The sequence below is a fragment of the Nothobranchius furzeri genome, chromosome 9 (genome assembly GCF_043380555.1).
Source record: "Nothobranchius furzeri strain GRZ-AD chromosome 9, NfurGRZ-RIMD1, whole genome shotgun sequence".
In the NCBI taxonomy this organism is placed as follows: Eukaryota; Metazoa; Chordata; class Actinopteri; order Cyprinodontiformes; family Nothobranchiidae; genus Nothobranchius; species Nothobranchius furzeri.
In genome coordinates this window covers 42,923,939-42,944,500 of record NC_091749.1, presented here as the reverse complement: position 1 = coordinate 42,944,500, position 20,562 = coordinate 42,923,939, and the positions used below count along the sequence as shown (strand labels likewise).

Here is a 20,562-nt window from a genome sequence, read left to right as displayed (position 1 = left end):
AGAGAAGGACAAACAGTCAGCTGCTACCACTTCAACTTTAGGACAAACTACCAGAGTCCCAAAAAAAAAACACTGTTAGTAGTCACAGACATTAAAAGACATGTATACCAAGACATTTTAGAAATGAGATCATTCAACCATCAGTGTTGCACAGTAATGAAATGGCCCAGTAATTCCAAACATGCCAGAAAATCTACAAAAACATGGCATAAAAATAATAAAAATCTGAGTTTCCCAAAGTCAGTCCTTCAAACTGGTTAAAATGCTAATGAGACTTTGTAAGAGTTAAAAAATGTGTGTAACCTTCATTAAATATGAGTCAAATGAATAGAAGCAGGGTCTAAAGTTTTGAGTATCTGATACACAGAAGATTTCTATAAATAATTGCTTAAAGTGGTTCTAAAAGCGATGAAATATTTGGGTATACCGTGTTCTTGAACCACTGCTTCTGCCTTTGGGCTTAGTTTTTATTAACTCAAGACTTTTTTTTTGTAGTATTGTTAGTCCTTTTATAATATTTTTACGAGAAGGACCTGGGAATTCAAAAAGATAATATGAGCATTTTTCGGAAGGATCTGGAGATCCTCTTCATCACTTGCATTCACTACATTCGTCCTCTGTATCAACCTTCAGATACCCGTGTGCACTACTGCTACACCAAGTTTGAAAATGGGCGCTGCCTCGTTCCGAAGCCTCAGAACACGTCTAAAGCAGAGTGCTGCTGCACTGGAATGCCTGGACAAGGCTGGGGAAGCCCCTGTGAAATCTGCCCCAGCAAAGGAGAGGGTGTGTACACTTCCTTTCACACACAGCTGTAACAAAAAACATACATGCCAGAAAACACCCAAATCTTCTGAAGCTCACATCAGAATTAATCACTGGTATTTATGATTTGTTGGTTCCAGAGGCTTATCGCATCCTCTGTCCTAATGAGGGGTATGAGCGGGGTCCGGATGACCACCCAAAAGGTTTGTGACCATTGAATCTGTACTGTTGTACACCATTTTATTAACTTTAGGGATGGGATTTCACTTTGTTTTGTTTATTTTAGATATCAATGAATGCCTCAATGATCCATGCATTAATGGCCAGTGCATCAACACAGACGGCTCCTTCCGTTGTGAATGTCCCTTGGGATATCATTTGGATAGCAGTGGAGTCCGATGTGAAGGTCTGTTCTTACTCTTCTTTCTTTGTTTTTGCTGCTGTCTGTCACAGATTTGGTCAGCAGTAGTCTAAGTAACAGAAAACGCTCTTTGATGCAGACACAAATGAGTGTGACATTGGTAATCCCTGTGGAAACGGTACATGTACTAACGTCATTGGCGCCTTTGAGTGTTCGTGTGATGACGGCTTCGAGCCTGGACCAATGATGACCTGTGAAGGTGTGTGAGATTGAATCTGAGATTCGTCTTCATGGTGTGCAGTGTTTATTTGTAACCTGCTACTTTTTATTTCTTCTCCAGACATCAATGAGTGTGCCCAGAATCCTCTCCTGTGTGCCTTTCGCTGTGTTAATGTTGTGGGCTCGTATGAGTGTAAATGTCCTACAGGATACATCCTGCGAGAGGACAGGAGGATGTGCAAAGGTACCACAGTGAAGTGACTCACTCGTGCTCTCAGCTTTCTCTCACAGCCCATTTACTGGGAAGTGTTCATTGAGAATAAACAAAGTACCCCAGACATGGTGGCCCCATCCATGAAGTTACATAACTCACTATCTAAGATCCTCAAGGGCTTTCTGTCTGGGATCAGCTTAAAACAGTCTGAAAACTGTAACCGGACAAGTCACTGTTTATTCCTCCACTCACTGAGATGGTTTGGTCACCATGACAACGGGTGTATTTGTAGGGACGCACTAAGACAGGAGGAACCCGTCTGTAGTGTCACCGTTTACAGTGAAGCTTCAAACAGACTATCTGATCTCCTGCTACACATCTGCTAACCCAGAAGAGCTTGTGTATTTTACATGAGCGTTGATGTAACGCCCTCAGTGGAAAAATGCCTGCATCCTGTCAATTTCAGTGTGTTTTCTGTTTTCTAGATCAGAATGAGTGTGAAGACGGTGTAGATGACTGTGCCAGCAGAGGAATGACCTGCAAGAACCTGATTGGTACATATATGTGCATCTGCTCACCTGGATACACACGCCAACCCAATGGAGATGGATGCATGGGTAATGATTGCACTGACCTAAGATTTATTACTAAACATGCTAACCATACAGAGTCTTGCCCACGTTTGTCTGGAGACCTGAAATTTTTAAATGTTCTCCCATCTGAGCTGTCAGATGTAGGATGGCAAGATGTAAACACAATTGGAATAATTTTCAGCATATCTATAAGTGTCTAGAAGTTGATTGATAAGGACTTTCCATTGGCCGACAATAGTCTCCAAGCTCTAAATATGTAAATTTTCCCTCCTTTGTGTGTGTGTGTGTGTGTGTGTGTGTGTGTGTGTGTGTGTGTGTGTGTGTGTGTGTGTGTGTGTGTGTGTGTGTGTGTGTGTGTGTTTAGATCTCAATGAGTGTACAGCCAAACCGGGTATCTGTAAGAATGGCCGCTGTGAAAACACAGTTGGAAGCTATCGCTGCAGATGTGACCAAGGATTCATTTCTAACCCCACACAGACAGAATGCATTGGTAGGTGTAAATATGTTAATTACATTATTTTCAGTTTCATATTTCATCAGTTTAAGTTTGATCAGACTATTGTGTTCTTCCTGATCGTTTTTGTTTTTTGCTTCATTTCAGTTGGGCTTCATTTGTTGCCTTAATTGGTTTAGGTCAAAGATCAAAATGCCGTGACAGGGAGAGAGGGCAAATTCATGATGTTACTGATTTATCTGAAATTATAAAAAGACATCTAATATATTTTTCTGTCATTTACATGTGGGTTTGTTCATTTCCTCAGGTAGGCCCTACTCCATTAACAGGTGAAACTTGAAAAATTAGAATATTGTGCAAAACTCAATTTATTTCAGTTATTTAACTTAAGACGTGAAACTAAGGTATGAGATAGACTCATTACATGCAAAGCCAGATATTTCAAGACTTTATTTATTTTTCTCATGTCCTGTCCGGGTGTGAAGCAATCAGACTTTATGTCTGAGTGCTGAACACAAGCCTTGCAGTTTTATTCTCACAGTGTAGATTCAGCTACATAACAGAACAAAAATATCACTGTGCCAAAAACCTGAGGAAATATCAGTAACAATTGTTGTTGCAAAGCACATGGTAATAATTCATAGTGCATTTAGTGCCAACCACAGCCTTAGGTTATGTGTCACAAACACCTTTATTTGTTATAATTGTGATGATTATGGCTTACAGCGTATGTAAACCTTCAAAGTCAAAATCTCTGGCTATCATAATATTGTGAAAAGGTTCAATATTCTATACTCAAAGTTAGGGCTGCAACAAATGATTATTTGGATCATCGATGAATCGGATTGGGTCTCGACTTGATTGATCGGTAACACTGGAAAATTAAAAAACTGCAAGAGAAACGTTTTTTCCCTCCTTTCTTTACAGAACATAATTAGAAAACTGTTCAATAGCATGCAAAACCACATATCAACTAATTATATCCATGAATAAACTAAAATTTAATGTATTTCATTAACATGTTCAGTAGTAAGCTACTGGAAATGCTAATAACATTTCATTTATACTGCTAAAAATGTAATGTATTATGTATTATGTACAGGTTAGCAACAATCCAATTTAAATTATGTTCACAGATAGATGCATTTGTGAATTACATGCTACAGTGGCTTGCCATAATCTTGCAGCAGTGTTGAGCAGAGCAGGCTCGAAGCAGCAACCTGACTGCAGCGTTTCTGCTCCATAGCGCTGCTGACAGTTAAGAATAAACACGATGATGGGGACTTTTTTCTGCTTGTAGAGTTTAGATATTCTTAGTTTCACAACCATCATGTTCTTTTGGAACCCACTTAATCCCTTTTCCTCCACAGCACCTGGATTAGCACATTGTGCATCAGTAAAACACATATTGCTTACACAATAACAAGCAATTTACCTTTTTTCAATAACGTTCTGTGGAAAAAAGTAACTTGAAAAGATGTCGCAAAAGTGTTACTTCTAAAATAGTTTATCACACACTGAGTTTCTTCATCGCACGTGCGACATATATGTCTCTTTCCTTCTGATCTGCCTCAGTCTGCTCTGCTGCCGCATACAGATGAGCTGCGCGCAATGACTGTTACATAAAGGTTGCACGACACGAAAAAAAGTTGTACAACGCAACGAATCTATGACGAAATGCATTGCTAATTCATTTGGTCATAGATTTTTATTTATTTTATAGACTCGTTTTTGCAGCCCTACTCAAAGTGTCACACAAAAATCAGCTAACGAACACCTGCAAAGGGTTCCTGAGCCTTTAGATGGTCTCTCAGGTTAAGCTGAATTACTGACATAAAAAAAACTTTTGCACCATTTTCTCGTTTATTTAGTTGCACTTATAGCTGTGTTTACATTGAAAACCTTTTGCTGTTGTTTTATTGGGGGATGTAAAACTTTTTCCCACTGTGAGCTACCATCATAGCCAAACCAGGGCAAATCTTTCCTACCTTATCTAAATTTAAACTTCAGGGTGGCTGGACTGTGCTCAGCTTGGTGAGAAAACCTCTGGCAGGACATGTTAAACCTCAAGATTCAGTAGTTATCTTATTCCTCACAGACAGCAGCGATACAGAAGTGTGGGTTATCTTCATCTACGTCTGTCTGGCATGTGAGGCCATGTCCCATCTGGGTGGTATCGTCTGCCTTTTTCAGACTCCTTAGATCTGTCCCTCATCATTCTTTCCTGCTTTTTCTCACCCCCTCAGATAACCGGGAAGGCTTCTGTTTTACCGAAGTTCTGACCATTCTGTGTCAGATGTCGTCCAGCAACAGGAACCTGGTGACGAAGTCTGAATGTTGCTGCGATGGCGGCCGAGGCTGGGGCACCAACTGTGAACTCTGCCCCCTGCCAGGAACCACCCAGTACAAGAAGATGTGTCCCCTGGGTCCAGGGTTCACCACTGATGGCAGAGGTATCTAATGACTTCAAACTCAAGATTACTGTGGAAAAAAATAGCTTGCTTGACACGTCACTGATAAATAGCTAAAGGCGTAGAAAATGTGTAAATACAGTTGTGTGGAGTTGCTTTTAAAATCCTTTTGATATTAAAATGGTTTTCTTAAAGGATCCATGTTATTTTACCATTCATCAAGTGAAACTTGCTGTCTGGTTTCCATTCAGACATTGATGAGTGTCGTGTGATGGGGAATCTGTGTAAAAATGGTCAGTGCGTCAACAGTATTGGCTCCTATAGCTGCCTCTGCAAACCTGGCTACACCACTGACATCACTGGCTCACAGTGCGTGGGTAAGTCCATTATTTACACAGAATAGACCCTTTTCCTGCCGCCTGGTCTCATTCCTGCTGTCTTGTAAAAATCTGAAACTATGTGGGTGGACTGCCCACACAGTTCTTTGAAAAACTCACAAGTCTGCCGGCCTCTTCGTCTCCCCCTAATGGAGCTGCAAGGATACAGGATTTTAACTCTGTTTCCTTCTCACCTTCTAGATGTGGATGAGTGCATACAGGCACCAAAGCCTTGTAACTTCATCTGTAAGAACACCGAAGGAAGTTACCTCTGCTCCTGCCCTCGAGGATACATCCTGCAGGAGGATGGAAAGAGCTGCAGAGGTGATAATCACACACAGTAAAACCGAACGTCTAAATATTCTAATGAAGATGCTTTTAGAACCAGTACTTCTCAGACTGGTGAGTTTCCAGGCTGTCGTGTCAGCCGTGTTCGCCAACAGACACGCAGCTTGCATTTAGATCCAGTGACACAAGTGCAACAGCATGTGTCTCTGTTTATGAAACTTGTTTGCAAGTCTAAATAAATGTTCTTGTGGTGTTGGGTTTTGAGGACGTCTTTCATCTTTATTTACTGAAGCTTTAGTTTCCCCCTCCACAGTACCCCTCTGTGTGTCCGCTGTCTGGTACATTTGCAGTTCATTTGTAGGTCAGCGGCTGTTACACGGACTGGAATTTAACCCTGAAACAAGCAGCTGTCATTTGTGAATGTATTTGTTAAACTTCTGAGCAGTTTTGAAAAAAATTTTTTTAAATGTATTTAATATTTTCTCTTTTTCAGATCTGGACGAGTGTTCGACCAAACAACACCACTGCCAGTTCTTGTGCATTAACACTATTGGTGGCTTCACATGCAAATGTCCTCCTGGCTTCACCCAGCATCACTCTTCCTGCATCGGTACATACACACGCATGCATAATATACATTTATTCAACATCCATTTGTGCTGAAATCAAGTTTATGCAGCTCAGGGCAACAACGTCCATACGCTGTTTACATGGCGGTCTTATTTGTGGTCATGGTATCAGAAACACTGTAGATTTTTTTTCTTCTAATCATAAAGCAAACCACTTGATCTTACGTGAAACCAGAGATGGGAAGACTCAAGATGTACTTTGGTATGACTCAAATGTAGCCCAGATAATCTCAGAATCCTTCAGTGACTTTCATAAAACAATGATGTAATCAGTTGTGTTCTGCACAGGTGCACAGTTGGTGCCCACTACTGACATGGGCCGGGGTTTAGGTCCTTGCAGGGGTCTTTCTTCTTCATGTTTGCATGTTTCCCTTGTAGGTTTTTTTGGGTACTCGTACTGTCCTCCCACAGATCTGAATCATGCATGTTAAGTTAGAATAGAATAAACTTTATTAAGCCCACAGTGGGGAAATGCATTTGTTACAGCTGCACATAAACTTGGAGAAAAGGAAGAAGCAACTAATAACAAGATTACAGCTAAACATACAAATGCAATAAGCTATTGTTGTAACCTTCAACCAATAAAAACAATGAATCAGAAGGAAACTTGTGTTTCTAGAACTATGCAGCTTAAGGGGCACAGGCATACTAATGCACATCTGGTATTGCACAAGTATTGAACACATACTGAATAATGCCAGTACCAGTTAAACTGAGGAGTTATACGCTCTTACTGCAGAAGGGATGAATGACCTATGGTAGCGTTTGGTTTTACATCTGGGATGTCTCAGTCTGCCACTGAAGGAGCTGTCCATGGTCTCCACAGTAGGATGCAGTAGGTGGGAGGGATTTTCCAAGATGAAGGTCATCTTCACCACCATCCTCCTTTCACACGTCCCCTGGTGATTGGCCCACCATTGTGGACCAATCACAGTGCTCTGTTGGTTTGAAACCTCTAGAGAGCTGTAATTGGCCAGCCAGAATGCTGCTAGGGGGCTGCAGCAGTTCCAGTGGAGCGGTTCTAGACCAAACTTTGCACAGCAAAAATTTGGTCTAGTTCACTAGCTTACCGAACACCAACTTCTGCAGCAAAATCCCCACTTCGCCTATGGCAGTGCTGTCCCTTTGTTTTACAATAACTCCTTTGTTCAGCTGCACTTCCTCATCTTCTCAGCTGGTGAGATGCTGCCATTGAAATTCCTTGTAAATCCCAGCTTCACAGCCATCAATGCACTCCTCTTGCCAGGATGCACTCCCTTCACCGGACAATACCTCCCTCATTCGCATTCAAAAACTGGTGCCGCCAGTCCCTCTGACCATCACAAGCAGGCAAGGCGGGCTAAGTGCCTTGTCCAAGGACACAACAACTGCAGCAGAGGGGGCATGACTCTGCAGCCCTCCGGTTACAGCTATAGACACTTAACTCTTCTGCCATCGTTGCTCAAAACACTGTCTCCAAATGTTATTAAATAGCATTCTAGCACACCTTTAAAGTGACTCAGCACATTCAGATCAGGGTCAGAATCTGTAATTATGTCGCATTTCCAGTCTGATCTTTTTCTGAACCCCCTCACTCTGCAGACAACAACGAATGTTCCACTGATCCCAATCTGTGCGGCTCCAACGGGGTCTGCCAGAACACCCCGGGGAGCTTCAACTGTGATTGCCAGCGAGGATTCTCATTAGATCCCAACGGGCAGGCTTGTGAAGGTTTGAAAACAACAGAAACCATCTAGAGTGTCAGCTGATTCATAAAAGAACTAAAACCCTCTCAGACTTCTTGCTGTGTGGTGATTCTGACAGATATGGACGAGTGTGATGGAAACCACAGGTGTCAGCACGGCTGTCAGAACTTAGTGGGTGGATACAGATGTAGCTGCCCACAAGGTTACCTTCAGCACTACCAGTGGAACCAGTGTGTTGGTAAGCTCTGTGTTTTAAAATGTAATAAAAAATTATGTCCTTTTAGGGCGACTTCATTGGTAAAATATGCAACATCTATCCACGTTGTCCATCGTTCGGACCTCTCCTGATCCTCAAATCTAATATACATATAAAATAAAATTTAGTTCTCACTAAACAAATAAAATATTGCACTATATTTAGATCTTGAACTAATTAAATACTTTTATTAAACTTTTTTTTCAATTTGGATCTGTTGATAACATTCAGTGCAGATTTTCCCAGTATTGTTTGTGTCCTTTAACTGGAATGACCCCTTGTTTGTTTCCTTCCTGTGACCTAGATGAGAATGAGTGCATGAACAGTCAGATCTGTGGGGGAGCATCGTGCCACAACACCCTGGGGAGCTTCCGCTGCCTCTGTCCCACTGGCTTCAACTATGAGCAGATGTCCGGGAGCTGCACAGATGTCAACGAGTGCTCAACCACCCAGAACCCCTGCAAGTTCGGCTGCTCGAACACAGATGGGGGCTACCTCTGTGGATGCCCGCCTGGATACTTCCGTGCAGGACAAGGGTACATGAAAATTTAACTGAGTGAAAGCTGCTCACAGGTGTTTTTAGTTAATTCATGCCTCTGTGTCTGTTTCAGTCACTGCGTTACAGGTCTGGGCTTCACAAGTGGTGGACAGGATGGGGAGGTGGATGATAACTCTCTCTCACCTGAAGCCTGTTATGAATGTAAGATTAATGGCCACCCCAAGAAGGGACGGAAACGCCGTAGCACCAACTCAACACGGGATGACGCTATGGAAGACCTGCAGGTAATCTGCATGCAGGGTTGTAGCTGTCACAGAGAACATGGTGGCCTCAGCAGTGACTGGACGTATTTTAATGAAACTATTAGAACATGATTTTTTGGATGCACAACTATCAATCAACCTTTGGAGAAAATGTGATTCTAGATGGCCACCAGTAAAAGGAGCAGCCCAGAGGTTTTTTTTGTACTCCTGTGAAACCACGGCATCATTTTATTTTACTCTATTATCAGGAAAAGAAGGCTAGAGGCTAAATATGAGCAAACAATGCTAACAATGAAGAAGAAAAAAAAGTTGACTCTAAAAATATCTCAAGCTACTTTTTCTTTTACCAACAACTCAGTGTAACAATAAAATGTATATATCTACTTAGCAACTTAGAGTCTTCTGGTGCTGATCCATAACAGTTGCTCAGAGCAAACTTGCTTATTTTGATAGATGAACCAGAGTTTGACCACAGGATGTCTTTCTTACTTTATGCACCTTTAACTGTAACGCAAATACCTGCAGGTCATACGCCTTGTAGAGATAAGAGAAGTTTTACTGTCAAATTATTCACATGGACACACTTCATGACGACGGGTGTCAGTGCCACAGGGCGGTAGTCGCTGAAGCAGGATGGGGATGATTTCTTTAGCACAGGTATGACGGTGGCATCTTTGAAGCACAATGGGACAATGGTCTCATTTAGGGATGTGTTTAAGATGTATGTAGTGAAATCCTTCAGCACCCTACCAGGAATCTGGACCTGCTGCTTTCTGGGTGTTGATGGTACAGCTGAGGAAAATAATCAAATAATCGAAGGATCGAGATGCGGACATAAAACGATTCTGCATCGTAGAAGAGTACGCCATAACCGATTATAGTGGAATGTAGTTTTGTTTTTTAAACGGCGGCACCAGCGCTGCATCCAAATCTGTCAGAGTGAGCCTCCTCCACATTTACCAAGTGGTTCCGCCTTAATGTGGTACCGCAGGGCTGAGCACTAGAGTTGTAACCTGAGACAGAACCGGAACCGAATCAGCCCGACCGGTTCTGTTGGTTTTGGGCCGTGAATTATGTTAATTGAGCAGGTTGTCATGCGGCGCGCTCTGCTCGCTCGCACAGCAACTGAGAGAGGGAGAGAGAGAGAGAGACATTGTCTGCTCACATAAGAGAGAGGATCGGAGGACGCTCCTCCAAACACGCATTATTATTTTCATAATTATTATTTCTCCTGGTCCTCGAAGCGCTCAGTCAGACCGAGTGTAGTGATGCCGGGAGATCCGGCCTTGGGGAGGGAGCGGGGTCAGTGACGGCGGCTGCAGCGTAATCATCTGTCTCTTTTGTTTAGGGACACGGAGAAGTAAAAAGGAGAGAGAAATAGAAGATAGAAGTTTTTGTTCCACTTTATTCTTTTGCCTCTCCCTGGGCTGCCACCTTGCTGTGGTGGAGGGGTTTGAGTGGCTCAATGATCCTAGGAACTAAGTTGTCTGAGGCTTTCTGCCTCTGGTAGGGTTACCATGGCAAACAGGTCCTAGGTGAGGGATCAGACAAAGAGCAGTCCGAAGACCTCTTATGATGAATTATATAAATGGAAACCGTGTTCCCTCACCCGGACGTGGGTCACCGGGAACCCCCTCTGCAGCCAGGCCTGGAGGTGGGGCACGCTGGCGAGCGCCTGGTGGCCGAGCTTTCACCCATGGAGCCCGGCCGGGCACAGCCCGAAGAGGAAACGTGGGTCCCCCTTCCCATGGGCTCACCACTCGTGGGAGGGGCCAAAGGGGTCAGGTGCAGTGTGTCACGGGTGGTAGTCGAGGGCAGGGAACTTGGCGGTCTGATCCTCGGCTACAGAAGCTGGCTCTTGGCACATGGAATGTCACCTCTCTGGTGAGGAAGGAGCTTGAGTTGGTGTGTGAGGTTGAGAGGTTCCGACTAGATGTAGTCGGACTCACCTCAACGCATGGCTCTGGCTCTGGAACCAGTTTCCTTGAGAGGGGTTGGACTTTCTACCACTCTGGAGTTGCTCCCACTGAGAGGCGCCGAGCAGGGGTGGGCATACTAGTTGCCCCCCATCTTGGTGCCTGTACGTTGGGGTTTACCCCAGTGAATAAGATGATAGCCTCCCTCTGTCTACGTGTGCACCAAACTACAGGTCAGACTACCCACCCTTTTTGGAGACCTTGGAGGGGGTGCTGGAAAGTGCTCCTTCCAGTGACTCCCTCGTTCTGCTGGGGGACTTTAACGCTCACGTGGGCAACGACAGTGAGACCCGGAGAGGTGTGATTGGTCAACTGGCCACTACCTGGTGGTGAGTTGGCTCAGATGGTGGGGAAGATGCCGGTCAGACCAGGCAGGCCCAAACGTATCGTGAAGGTCTGCTGGGAACGTGTGGCAGAGTCTCCTGTCAGAAGGAGCTTCAATTCCCACCTCCGACAGAACTTCCAAAATGTTCCGGGGGAGGCGGGGGACATTGAGTCTGAATGGACCCTGTTCCATGCTTCCATTGTTGAGGCGGCCGACCGGAGCTGTGGTCGCAGGATCGTCGGTGCCTGTCGTGGTGGCAACCCCTGAACCCGCTGGTGGACACCGGCGGTTAGGGATGCTGTCAAGCTGAAGAAAGAGTCCTATCAGGTCTTTTTGGCCTGTGGGACTCCAGAGGCAGCTGACGGGTACCGGCAGTCCAAGCGGAACGCAGCTCAGGTGGTCGCCAAGGCAAAAACCCGGACATGGGAGGAGTTCAGTGAGACCATGGAGCAAGACTTCCGTACGGCTTCGAGGAGATTCTGGTCCACCATCTGGCGCCTCTGGTGGGGAAAGCAGTGTGCTACAAACACTATCTACAGTGGGGACGGTGTGCTGCTGACCTCTACTCAGGACGTTGTGGATCGGTGGGCAGAATACTTCGAAGACCTCCTCAATCCTACCGACACGTCTTCCAGTGAGGAAGCAGAGTCTGGGGACTTTGGGTTGGCCTCTCAAATCTCTGGTGCTGAGGTCAATGAGGTGGTTAAAAACCTCCTCTGTGGCAAGGCTCCAGGGGTGGATGAGATCTGCCCGGAGTTCCTTAAGGCTCTGGATGTTGTGGGGCTGTGTTGGCTGGTGCAGCTCTGCAATATTGCGTGGACATCGGGGGCAGTCCCACTGGACTGGCAGACTGGTGGTTCCCTTATTTAAAAAGGGGGACCGCAGGGTGTGTTCCAACTACAGGGGGATCACACTCCTGAGCCTTCCTGGTAAGGTCTATTCAGGGGTTCTGGAGAGGAGGGTCCATCGGTTTGTTGAACCCCAGATTCAGGAGGAGCAATGTGGTTTTCGTCCTGGCCGTGGAACACTGGACCAGCTCTATACCCTTAGGGGGATCCTGGAGGGTGCGTGGGAATTTGCCCAACCAGTCTACATGTGTTTTGTGGATTTGGAGAAGGCGTTTGACCGTGTCCCTCGGGGGGCCCTGTGGGGTGTACTCCAGGAGTATGGGGTACCAGGCCCTCTGATACGGGCTGTTAGGTCCCTGTATGACCGGTGTCAGAGCTTGGTCCGCATTGCCGGCAGTAAGTTGGGCTCATTCCCAGTGAGAGCTGGACTCTGCCAAGGCTGCCCTTTGTCACAGATTCTGTTCATAACCTTAATGGACAGGATTTCTAGGCGCAGCCAAGGTGTGGAGGGCATCCGTTTTGGTGGCCTGAGGATCAGGTCTCTGCTTTTTGCAGATGATGTGGTCCTGTTGGCTTCATCAGAAAGTGATCTTCAGCTTTTGCTGGAGCGGTTCGCAGCCGAGTGTGAAGAAGCTGGGATGAGAATCAGCTCCTCTAAATCTGAGACCATGGTCTTGATTCGGAAAAGGGTAGAATGCCTTCTCCGGGTCAGGGATGAGTGGAGGAGTTTTAAGTATCTCGGGGTCTTGTTCACGAGTGAGGGAAAACTGGAGCGTGAGATCGATAGGCGGATTGGTGCTGCATCTGCAGTGATGCGGGCGTTGTACCGGTCTATCGTGGTGAAGAGAGCTGAGTCAGAAGGCGAAGCTCTCAATTTGCCGGTCGATCTACGTTCCTACCCTCACCTATGGTCATGAGCTTTAGGTAGTGACCGAAAGAACGAGATCGCAGATACAAGCGGCTGAAATGAGTTTTCTCCGAAGAGTGGCTGGGCTCTCCCTTAGAGATAGGGTGAGAAGCTCTGTCATTCAGGAGGGGCTCGGAGTAAACCCGCTGCTCCTCCACATCGAGAGGAGCCAGTTGAGGTGGCTCTGGCATCTGGTCAGGATGCCTCCTGGACCTGTCCCTGGTGAGGTTTTCCGGGCACGTCCAACTGGGAGGAGACCTAAAGGTAGACCCAGGACACGGTAGATGGACTATGTCTCTCACCTGGCCAGGGAATGCCTTGGGATTCCCCCGGAGGAGCTGGCCCAAGTGGCTGGGGAGAGGGAATCTGGGCCTCTCGCCTTAGGCTACTGCCCCCGCGACCCGACTCCGGATAAGCGGATGAAAATGGATGGATGGATTTATTCTTTTGTTTCATGATGATAAACTGATGTTAAATTAAACTTAAAAAAAATCGGGAAGAAGCTTTGGTTCATTTTAGGTTACAGGAGGTCTTGTTTCCTATCTGCTCCTCCAGAGACAGCATGGACATGAGGGTTACATGGTGAGGGTCCCACAGGACAGGTTAGTGGAAAAGTTTGTAGTTAGCTGGTTAGTGAAGGAGATTCATCAACTGGGTAATTTAATCCTAATCCAGCCCACAGCCTTTAGCTGGTGTTATTATCAGAAGGAATTAAACACACATCTTAAATATTATTGGAAGTGTAGAATTTGTTTTATGTTTTATTATTTTCTGCATCAAACAGAACTTGAAACACTAAAACCCATAAGAACTTGATTCTTTTGCCAACATTTCAGAAATTAACCACTGGGTTCAAATAAAATAACAAACTGCCAAACATTTCATTTGATGTTATTTCTGACACCCTTCAACTGTGGCATACATATTGGACTCTAAAGCTGCTCAGAGACATTAAACACTCATATATGAACTCATTATATATTTAATTATTACATAATGTGTCCTATAGGTTTTCAGTATTTTTTCAGATTTTGTGAGTTTTTGCAAAGCGTGTTTTTCTCAGCCTGAGGTGTGGTGTTGAATGAGGATACAGATGGTTTTACTTTGGTAAATCTTAAATGTTTTGTCCTAACCTGTTGTGAATGGAGAGCTTTTGAGGGATGGCAGGTTGTGTCAATTATGTTTTTGATTAAAAAAAAATAATAATAAAAAGCAGTTATCTGACATCTTTTATTTATCGATGAAAACAAATCAATATGAAATAATCGTGATGCATCGTGATATCGAATCGAATTGAATCGGGAGACAAGTGAAGATTCACACCTCTGATGGTGGAGGGTGTCCTCTTCACGCTGGTAACAGACACAGAATCTGGTTGTGTGGAGGCAGTGGGAAGTATCGTTTTGTGGTTCAACGTGTGCAAAGAGATTGTTGAGCAGAGAGGTTCTTCCCAGCTCCGCTGCTCAGGCTTGTAGTCTGTGATGGCTTGGATGCCCTGCCATAGGCTCTGTGCATCTCTGCAGTTCCTGAAGGAACACTTGTGTTTCAGTGACAATTACATCAAAAAAGCTGTGTAATGTAGTTCTAGCAGTTTTCTTGTTACATTTCCTACTCCAGGCTTTCATTCTGGTATAAGATCAGTGGTGACTGGTCCTAGTCTTTGAGAGCTATAAAATTGTTCTCTGCTGCCAAACCTGATTTGAATGAATGGATGATTAAAAAGCATCTGCATACCGAGGACCTACTGAAGAGGTAATTCAACCAATTACAGCAACATGCAGGATAGTGGTCCCTAACTGTGATTAGACACCCCATAAGAATATATTTATGGTTATCTCAACAGCACTTGATTATTTTATGATTGGCAGGTTTGTTGGAACTTTCTAACTCTTTAAATTATTATGACATCATGTAACTGGCCACTATAGATACATGATCTGTTCTGTTTATTAGTCACATATCTTTTGCATGCCTTTGCTAAATTGTGTTTTTTTGTGTACTCTATTTTAGCTGACAGAAGAAATCAGTCTAGCCAGCGTGGACATCGAAAACACCCTTCAGTTGCACCTGAACATCAGTGACCTCAGTAACCGCGACCACATCCTGGAGTTCACGCCGGCCCTATCCACGCTCAGCGACCACGTGAGATACAACATCAACAATGGGAATGAGGAAGGCTTTTTTAAAATTAATCAGAAGGACGGTGTCAGCTACCTGCATTTCAGTAAGAAGAAAGCTCTCATGCCAGGGGCGTATGACCTTCAGATCAGCAGCGAGCCCCTCTACAGGAAGAAGGAGCTGGCTGAGCTGGAGGACCAGCACGATAAAGACTACCTCACAGGACAGCTGGGAGAAATACTGAAGATGAGGGTGAAACTCATCCTCCATTAACCATCACATGACTGAGAGAGGCAGATGTTGCCAGCAGCTGCTAATCCAGCGTCTGGCTCCCAGTCCCCTGAAGGCCAAACATGTTTTGACTCTGGGTCAGTAGTTGGGGGCAACGTCTACTTGCTCCAACAGGGAGAAGGGCCCGCCACCAAAGAGACCAGGGGAAGGGGTAATGTTGTCATTTGATCGCCAAAGATGATTCTACATATCATAGATCCAGTTTCTATGGAACATAGCAGCTGAGTGTGTTTAATTCACACCACAGCTGTGTTTAAAGCACAAAGAGAGGAAAGATAGGTTTGAATTCAGAGTTAAATGTTGTATGATATGTGGAATCAAATGCCACTCCGACGGGCATGTGGGCGGCAGAGAGCCTGAAAAGGTGACTTTGTTTGGAACTCTAAGAAAAAGTTGTGTCACAATAGTCTGAAATCAATTTATTTCCTCCTCTCAAGTAAGTGACTGAACAAATCTGGAAGTTTTCCTCCTTCCCGGATGTTGATTCAATGAAGAATGAGAATGTTTAGAAGAGGAAAGGAGCCCACTATGGACTATTGAGATGTAACCATCTCTGAGCTTGAATGAATCCTACTGCATATTTAAACTTTGCCTTCCCCATCTTTCCTACTGATTGAATAGTTCATATCTACTGGTGCTAACAACGCGTAGACTTCTGAATGCACTGTAGTCAGAAACAATCCCATCGGTCATTCTGAAGAGTCCATGTCCTTGCATTTGCAACAGCTAGCATCAAATCCTGTCGGTTCTCTTATTTTCATGTACATTGTGTTTATACTGTAATAATCAATGCCACTTTTAATCTATAAAGCATTTGTAAACTAGAGGAAGCCCCCGGAATAGAGGGGGTCATAATGGTGCTTATAATGACCAACTACTTTCTTTGTAAACAGTGTATACATACAAACAGCACACACACACACACATTTGATGATGCCAAACCTGGGCCTTCATGATTATGCACTGAGGCCTTTGCGGCCACACATTTTCTCACAAGTAAAATCAGTGCAGCGTTACTTTGCAGCAGTCTGACATCAGTCTGCGTTCTCTGTTCACATCAGAGGGTTTAGATGTAAATTCACAATAAAAACATATTTTTGGTGTACGTTTACTCACTGCTCTGCTTTTTCTCTTCTTCCTGATTGAAATTTAAGAACACAGTCATGACACCAGGCAGCTGCTTGCTTCATCATTCCTTCTCTGCAGTTGTGTGACGATCAGAGATAAGTGGAACAAGATCTCTGGATGTTTTGGCAAGAGAAAGTCAAATTACCCTAAATAGTCTGTCCAGATGCTGCAAAATCTCTTGCATCCATCTGACATGGAGCTCCAATTCTCAAGTGCAAGAGGAATTTGGTTTGAAGACTCAGCCTCAGAGTGAATCCTTGTCCTGCACTGCCACCATGTGGACATTTGGAAGAGTTTCGTTTTGTGAGAAAACTTGTTCAGCTAACACCAAACTACAGTTTTTGAAACAAATGACCTTTATTATCTCATCCATACATGTCATAAAAACACTAAAACTAAACATTTCAACACTGGATGTTTTTCAGTTGGTTCCAGTTGACCCAAAGCCTCCGGCACCTCGTTCCGTTTCATCAAGCGTCTGAAAGAACACAAAATAATTACTAATTGGATGCCATACCAGCTGGTTAGTAAACACCAAAACACAGGATCCATTTTTATTTAGTCGTGATGCAAATTTTAAGTTTTACTAGCAAAGGATTAGGCCTGGGCGATAAATCGATTTAATAAATTAATTCAAATTTTTTGTTGCGGGCGATTAAAAAAAGTAAATAAAATTTTTATGTAATAGCACCTTTTTGGCCCCCAGGAACTTGCGTAGTTTCACATAACTGCAGCAATGTTACAGCACACACATGAAACAGCAACAGCAAGCGACTCCATGGCCACCGGTGAGGATGGGAAGCTTGTTTCTAAGAGAGGAATGAAATCCTCCGTTGTTTGGAACTGGTTTGGGTTTGCTGCGACGGACGTGGAGCGTGGCACTTTTATTCCAAGAGAGTGTTTGTTTATTCATTATTCATCTCAGAAATTAGGGTTACATTTGTCTTGCTTGTGATTAAAAAAAGAAAATTGGCTTTAACGTGCCTTCCATTTGTACTTACTGCTATTCTTAATAATTGGGGGGGGGGGGGGGGGGGGGAAGAATCGAAAAAAAAAAAATCGTAAATCAAATTAAAAAAATGTATCTGAGACTTTATTTTTAGGCCGTATTGCCCAGCCCTACAAAGGATGTTACGTTGAGGGAAAACATGCTTCCAGGTAGTCAAAATAACACGCATAAGGAAATAAGAAAAATAACCAGCACTGACACAAATCTCCCATGTGGTTCGTATAAATGAACCGTGATGACTCCATAGGTTTTAATAATGGTTTCAGCACACACAGTGATTGCACTCGTAGCTGTATATAAACTATAAACTATTGCTAAACTCCGAGTGGTTGAGGTTGTTGTGCAGGAGAAGTTGCCAAAGTTGTATGTAGGTAACATGTATTTGCTTCAGGCTTTTATTGTGAAGAATCAAAGGAAGTTTGGAGTTTTCTGCTATAGATACAGGTGCAGAAATACAGCCGAAACCTTAGAAAACCTTTCAAACTCCAATCTTTTTATTAGGACTAGTATTATGATTTCCTCTGTAAGATGCACGGCTCTTTGCACCTGATTGTTCTGCTTTGTTCACTACCCACACCGCCTTGCATATATTAGTTGTTTCGCTGATTATTGCTTCTAAAAAATGTTTTTTATTGTGTTTATTGGTTATTTTTGCACCAAGTACTGCAATTATTTCCTAATGTTGTGAACCTGCTCACACATATAGCAATAAACTCTTCTGATTCTAATTTATTTACAGGGGATAAAGCATCGTGTTTCTTGTTAGGACCCATTTTTTGCCTCAGTATAAAAAAAATCCAAATTCTAAATTTTCTAAAATTACAGCTCTAGTTCTACTTAAGCGTGCTCGATAAACTGGCAAAACTAGTCTGCAAGCTTTACCTCTTCCTCCACAAGATCAGGGTAGCAGATCTTCTCACAAACCAGCTGAGCAACTCTGTCGCCCTTTTTCACTGTGAAGAACACGACAAATAATTTATATTCTATTTTCACAGATCAATCATTCATAGCTTATCTCACATTAGTTTATTGTTCCTTACAGGTCGCAATAAGCTCTGAAAATTCAAAAATCACATTTGATCTCATCAATTCCTGTATAGGATAAAATACATAGTTGAAATCTTGCATGAAAGCTGTAAAAATACCTCCTTTTAGAGCAGTTTTTGTTGCTCTGAAACTTATTAAGATCGTTTTCAAAGAGAACATCTCAAGTGCTGCACACAGCATTTGTTTTCAGTAGTTTGTCAACATAAAAATTACTTTTCATCAAAGCATGCCTGCTATGATTAGCTTGCCACTGAATGCACGTTTATCACAGATCATCTTCCTGTGAGAGCTAAAAAGGAAAAAGACCATAAACATTATGGCAACATATGTCTAACATTGCTGGTACTTCTATTTGAAGGTTTACACTTTACAGATGACACAGCTTACCTTCAAATGTCTCCTTGCTGAAGTTGAAGAGAACAACACCCACATTCCCCCTGTAGTCCTCATCCACCACACCAGCTAAAATCACACACACACACACACACACACACACACACACACACACACACACACACACACACACACGATATAAGCATCAACTTGTACATGTAGTACATCACTGACACAGCGATTTACTCACTCACCACCAACATCGATGAAGTGTTTAGCTGCTAGCCCAGATCTTGGAGCTAAAAGACAAAATGACAATAGACCGTTGCAGTTCAATAGAACGTCCAGAGTGAGGAGAATGATCAAAATCAAGCTAAACACTCACCTACTCTCCCATAATATCCACTTGGAACTGATATCTGAATGTCAGTCTTCACAATGGCCTTGTCCATGGGTCCAAGGGAGTAATCGTAGGCACTGTTTAAATTCAGAGTAAAGTTAGCATGGCGGGGACAATAGCAAAGCCAGACGGAGAAGCAGACAGCCACCAACCTGTACAGGTCATATCCAGCTGCTTTAGCTGAACCTCGCGTAGGAGTCGTGGCGTGCTCGGAGAGTTTAGCAAATCTAAGCACGTGTCTTTGTTCTTCTGGTTTGGATTCTGTTCTTGCCCTCTTGGATGGAGAAAGTGCAGAAACATCTGTAACCTCTAGAGCGGGCATGTTGGCAAAGTGTTCACCGTTTTAAAAGCCAGTAATATAAAAAAAACCAATTAAAATGCAGACTAAAAACTAGTTTCTATTAAAACACAGCAGTACAGGCCCATGCAGCTTTGTCTGCTTCGGTTTCTTGCTACGAATTTGCGCGCGCTCGCTGCATATTGGCTCCTCCTTGGAGGCAGGCAGAACTAGACGTAGCAGAGTCAGACGTAAACAACGCTAACATGTCTATCTCTCATTTTACTACATTTTATTTAGTTCTGTGTAAAAAGGTTGCATGGTTAAATCAAGCTCGGACTGCAAACGAAAAAAGCTTTGTAACTATCGGACCCAAGTGGCATGCAGGTTTCTCATGAGATTTGCTGATTTAAACAAACGGTTCAATTGCCGGCGAAACTAAATGAACACCAAGCCAATAAATATCACCTTGTGTGACCATCGCAGCATGAAACAGACGCGATGTTTACACCGTGAACACCCTGTGACCTAAAAATCCATGTAAACACTATAGTGGTTACATATGCAACATGCTAAAGGCTAGCCATGCTGGTGTCTACTGAACGTTTGACATTACGTTTTCTGTCTTTTCTTGACTGTCTTTGCTTTCTGTGGTCATCTGAGTGTAAAACCGCCTTGTCACGAAACGTGGAGCAGCATCAATAAGCGTAACGCATTTTTGAACATTATTTTGATTTAGCAGCGCTTTAATCATTGTTAGCAGACAAAGAGCTTCCTGTCAATTCATGACTCCTCCTGTTTCTCTTCGTCTTTTGTTAATTTCAGGTGCCGCCACCTTCTGGATTGGAGGGCGGATAATGAATGCCTTCAGGATTCAATGACTCTTTCG

The 20,562-nt window shown here is 43.7% G+C and overlaps 2 protein-coding genes across 3 annotated transcripts in view; one reads left to right on the top strand and one right to left on the bottom strand.

Annotated features, from left to right (window-relative positions):
- The window catches only part of fbn1 (fibrillin 1), a 98,427-nt gene extending 82,736 nt beyond the window's left edge, over window positions 1-15,691 (top strand). Inside the window, exons 52-67 of the mRNA XM_015953558.3 lie at window positions 634-786; window positions 906-968; window positions 1,052-1,171; window positions 1,266-1,385; window positions 1,467-1,589; window positions 2,045-2,176; window positions 2,517-2,642; window positions 4,853-5,059; window positions 5,269-5,394; window positions 5,596-5,718; window positions 6,176-6,292; window positions 7,893-8,021; window positions 8,115-8,234; window positions 8,557-8,788; window positions 8,864-9,035; window positions 15,081-15,691. Of these exons, the coding sequence (XP_015809044.1) occupies window positions 634-786; window positions 906-968; window positions 1,052-1,171; window positions 1,266-1,385; window positions 1,467-1,589; window positions 2,045-2,176; window positions 2,517-2,642; window positions 4,853-5,059; window positions 5,269-5,394; window positions 5,596-5,718; window positions 6,176-6,292; window positions 7,893-8,021; window positions 8,115-8,234; window positions 8,557-8,788; window positions 8,864-9,035; window positions 15,081-15,461 (2,444 nt within the window). The 3' untranslated portion in view covers window positions 15,462-15,691. The remainder of the gene's footprint in view (window positions 1-633; window positions 787-905; window positions 969-1,051; window positions 1,172-1,265; window positions 1,386-1,466; window positions 1,590-2,044; window positions 2,177-2,516; window positions 2,643-4,852; window positions 5,060-5,268; window positions 5,395-5,595; window positions 5,719-6,175; window positions 6,293-7,892; window positions 8,022-8,114; window positions 8,235-8,556; window positions 8,789-8,863; window positions 9,036-15,080) is intronic.
- A 1,249-nt stretch (window positions 15,692-16,940) lies between these two features.
- Window positions 16,941-20,485, bottom strand: dut (deoxyuridine triphosphatase). Of its 2 annotated transcripts, none has more exons than XM_015953559.3 (7): window positions 20,290-20,485; window positions 19,549-19,670; window positions 19,382-19,473; window positions 19,251-19,295; window positions 19,051-19,125; window positions 18,499-18,569; window positions 16,941-17,085 (listed from the first exon to the last, which is right to left on the bottom strand). In XM_015953559.3, the coding sequence occupies exons 1-7, from the start codon at window positions 20,425-20,427 to the stop codon at window positions 17,029-17,031; spliced, it is 600 nt and encodes a 199-aa protein (XP_015809045.3). In that variant the 5' UTR covers window positions 20,428-20,485; the 3' UTR covers window positions 16,941-17,028. The 2 variants fall into 2 exon arrangements, with proteins under 2 accessions (XP_015809045.3, XP_054588301.2); XM_054732326.2 differs by having other exon boundaries at window positions 19,549-19,696; window positions 20,310-20,485.
- Between the last annotated feature and the right edge of the window lie 77 nt (window positions 20,486-20,562).

Coding starts and splice junctions, on each gene's coding strand:
- dut (XM_054732326.2), bottom strand. CDS start 20,427: ATGATTAAAGCGCTGCTAAATCAAAATAATGTTCAAAAATGCGTTACG. Junction 19,697..20,309: donor GACCACAGAAAGCAAAGACA/GTCAAGAAAAGA, acceptor TAGAGGTTACAG/ATGTTTCTGCACTTTCTCCA. Junction 18,570..19,050: donor CAGCAAGGAGACATTTGAAG/GTAAGCTGTGTC, acceptor TGTTCTTCACAG/TGAAAAAGGGCGACAGAGTT.